Source organism: Nematolebias whitei, chromosome 13 (assembly GCF_014905685.2).
Source record: "Nematolebias whitei isolate Nwh7 chromosome 13, NemWhi1, whole genome shotgun sequence".
Taxonomy (NCBI): domain Eukaryota; kingdom Metazoa; phylum Chordata; class Actinopteri; order Cyprinodontiformes; family Rivulidae; genus Nematolebias; species Nematolebias whitei.
In genome coordinates, this window is record NC_056510.1 from 13773389 (window position 1) to 13777332 (window position 3944).

Consider the following 3944-nt stretch of genomic DNA (forward strand, 5'->3'; position numbering starts at 1 on the left):
CTATCTAAACTACACCAGTCAAATAGTAACCTTTATTTTAAAGAATGGCTTAAAAAAAAGTTACTTTATTTTGGCGTCTGTGGCTGGGAAATTTATAACAAAAGAGAAATGACTGCATCACGGCATCGTTACACTCAAGGCAGGCTTGCTTTTGGTTCCCACATATACACAACATATTGCATCATCAAACAATACACAATCAGACGGCAAAAAACTTGCATCACAGGGAAAACACTAGAAAAGTCATCTGAAAAGAAACAACAAAACTGAATCAGCACTAACATAGTGCATAAACCATCTTTTTTATTCAGGAAAAAAAGAAAACAAGGAGGTGCTGCTTAGTTCATCCAAAAGAGGTTGTGACACTTCCTTTCACAAAGATCCAGCACTAATGAGAAAAATCCAACGGTTCTTGTTGCAGGGCCTTTGAATTCTGAGCGACTGCAGACTCTAGTAATTCAGTCTTTCTCCAGACTCAAACAAACAAAGAAACTAAAGAAAAAAGAAAGTGGTCCCTTTGATTCTTGACACAAAAAATCTCCAGAATGAACCCTTGTAGATTCACTTTTGTTTCAGAGTCTTCCCATTTTTTTTTTTAAATTGCAAATAATGCTTCAACTGTGGGTTCATGTTGCAAGCAGTTATTTAAAAAGAGAAGAACAACTAGAGGTCCATGTCTCACTTTCTCCTTGATCAGCTTTGGTTCTGCTTTTTTGAGTTGGCTACTTCGCCATTCAGCAGCAAAAACGTGGCTATCGTCTATTAGCTCACATCCACAACCAATCCTAAACAGGTCGGGACACAATCAGAACACGGCCAGATTTTGGTCCAAGGCCAAGCATGTCCTCATGAGGTATAGCAGCTTGGTTACATATCCATGTCCCCATCATAGGCAAGAGTCAGAGGCTTCTGTGGAGGAGCAGACGCCTTTGTGGTTTTGTATGGATTGCTGAATAAACAGAGAAAATAGAAAAGGAAAAGTTACGAATGCACACGGCTCAGTAGCACAAGGCAGCCCAACATGATTCCAGTCTTTAAAGGAATTCTATTAACTGATAACAGCACACAGTTTAAAATGCGTGGAGGGGTATAACTTGTAGTCGGGTGAGTTTTGTTCGAGGAAAGAACCTCACGGTGCCTCTTGATGTTTATTCTGTTCGCATATAAAGTGTGTGATCTACAGCGGAGCTCCTCACTTTCAAAATCAAACACGGTGAGGAATTTCTTAAGAGAGTATTGTAGCACGTACCAGACCAGGAATGATAATGCGATAACGAAGAGTATCACGACGAAGCCGACGACAGTCACGGCGTAAACCCACAGCTTTACTCTTCCATCTGTGCAATCAAAAAAGATGGAGTTTTAAATATTTGTTTCTCTGAATCAAATTTATTGATGATCCCCATTTTAAATAGAAGTAGGTCTGATTTCATTTCAACCATACAGCAAAAGAGATTTTCTTGGCAGTTTTATGATCCATTTTAGTCTTTTTTCCCCCCCAGTGTCTATAATGATGAGACCTGTAAAAATATTGCCCTAATGATCTTTTTCCTTTGGCCCATTGATTCTAGATCTACAGCACAAAGGCAATTTCAAAGGCGGCAGCAGCCGCAGCCATGCTGCCTGATCTGTACGGATGATTTCCATTTCAGTACCTGGGCCAACAGGTCGCAAGGTCCACTCACTGAAGAGGTCATTGGCTTGAGACGGTCTGGGTTTTAATCTCCCAGAGTTGGTTTTCACGTCAGCTTTCTTGCTGTTGTCCACCCCTGGGGTTCTCGTGCAATAGTCCAGAAAACCGTGCGAGGTCATCACTTCAGTGTAGCCTTTCTCACACCCACACACTCCGCTCTGTTTGAAGAGGTAGCAAGGCCAGAAGAAAAATCATTTACTCCCCACAGAGGACGTCTGCAACTGTTACTTCACACTTTACAGCCTTGCATTTCTAAGTGCAGTTACACCGTGGTGCTCTAAGGGGCAGTGTAATGTTAACTTCTGTGCAGCGTCCCGGTCCATATCACCCCACAGGTGTACTTGCTAACTGACAAAGAGTTCACACTCATTGGTATTAATCTCATTAGCTTTTAATGGCCTGTTGTGGGGAATTAAAAATGTCATCTGTCAAAAACCATTTCACTCCCAACATAGCATGTGAGCAGAAAACAACAAAACCACCGTGAGAACAACGGAGATCACAGCTCTCTGATCAAAGCAGGAGGATCTTACCGGTGTGCAGTGTGTGAACGGTTTGGTGCACGGAGGATGGCAGTGTCGAAGAGTAGTAGGCCTTTTTTGTGGGAAGCACCCCCCTGGAGAAAGACAACTTATTCTTATATCTGTTCTGCTTTTTTCCCATTGATCAGTAAATTAACGTTCTTGTCACAACTGATTAATGGGCCCAGAGGCCTATCGGGGTCCCTGATCAATTGGTGAACATTTTAATTCCAACATGGAAAATTGCACGTCAGAATATCAAAGAGTAATGCCTTGGGCTCCTGGCTTCTCTGCAGATGGAGAATTTATTTCCCTTCTGGGTTCATTTTTGCCAAAAATACTTCCTTGCAGTGATAAGATCACATTCGCCCACTATTTACAGCACATCAAGCCAGCCTAAAGCTTTTATTCCCACAGTACTTTTATCTTTGTTCTGATTCTCTGCGCCTGCTTTACTTCCAACAAACACATGATTATATTTATAAGGAGTGAAAGCATCCCAGCTCTGTCTGGTTTATTGATTTGTTATGTTAAACTGGAGAAAAGAAATAAATAGGGATGGGAATAGGTAGACAAAGGGTATAAAAGTGAACTAAAACTGCACTAAAATCATGCTATGGGAATGCATGAGTGTCAAAATGTGTGACATAATGCATATTTCACATGTCACTGTGAATTTTTTATTTAATCTCATTTTAATTTATTTTTTTCTGAAGGCATACAGTTAAATAATAAATAAAAAAATCATATCTGCTGAAGCAGAGCCCAGTGACAGTATAACACTGCAAACTTTCAAGATGATACTTCTTTTTCATTCACCCCTGTCAGATCTTTCCAAATGTTGCATTTTCCATTATTTCCTGATCCAATAATGAGATCTCTTGGAAATGTAATTTCAAACCACCTTCTACAAGCCCTTCTCCTAAAGTTTGACAGCTTTCATAGATAAATGAAAGGAGATTCACTTAATGTCACAGCAACAAATATACATTTCTATTTGAGCCATCGAATTATAAGATATTGCAGGAAATGGCCCTGTGATCTAGACTGAATTGAAAACAGCTCAAAGTGACTAACTTCATGAGGACAGAGAGACAGACAAAAACAGAGATGGTGCACTTTCAGCTGCAGCCTGCTGTAAGACAGATTTATAGAGGAATCTGTGCGTGTTTGTGTTCCTGGGAGGTGTAATCCATCCATAAAGTGGCCAGAGGACACTGCAACTGTTCACCTGTGACATTAACTCCATCTGAGCGCTGACACCACACTGCCCTCTCATTGTTGCTCCATCCTCCTGTTTTCCACTGGTAAGTGTGGCATTTTCCTCCTGCAGTAATGGCAGACAGGCAGATACATTGCTCATTAGCAGTTTGTATTGGCCATCCCGACTTGCTGTCAGGCTTCTATAGGTGGTAACCTCCATTTTCCTTCTGGCTTCTGTCATACAATGCAAGACGATTTCTGATTACAATAACGGGGGGGAAGCACTTATAAACTAAAGAACTTTAGAAAAAAATAAAATAAATTGGTCAGAAATGTATGAAATAGGCCTCTTATTGCAATCAAAGCTCTTATTTTTCTGAGGGAAAATGTATCAAAAAGATGATTTGTAGAGACAAGACAGAACATTTTGATTTCTAATGGTAAGTAAAGTCTAGACACACATAGATGAAATTTGAGGCAAACTAAATATATATATATATATATATATATATATATATATATATATA

General features: G+C 40.0%; 1 protein-coding gene across 1 annotated transcript in view; it reads right to left on the bottom strand.

Moving 5' to 3' along the window:
- Positions 1-867: 867 nt before the first annotated feature.
- thsd7ba (thrombospondin, type I, domain containing 7Ba) overlaps positions 868-3944 on the bottom strand; it is a 134284-nt gene continuing 131207 nt past the window's right edge. The window contains exons 23-27 of the mRNA XM_037686118.1: positions 3446-3541; positions 2227-2309; positions 1656-1851; positions 1250-1337; positions 868-949 (exon numbers count right to left, since the gene is read on the bottom strand). Of these exons, the coding sequence (XP_037542046.1) occupies positions 868-949; positions 1250-1337; positions 1656-1851; positions 2227-2309; positions 3446-3541 (545 nt within the window). The remainder of the gene's footprint in view (positions 950-1249; positions 1338-1655; positions 1852-2226; positions 2310-3445; positions 3542-3944) is intronic.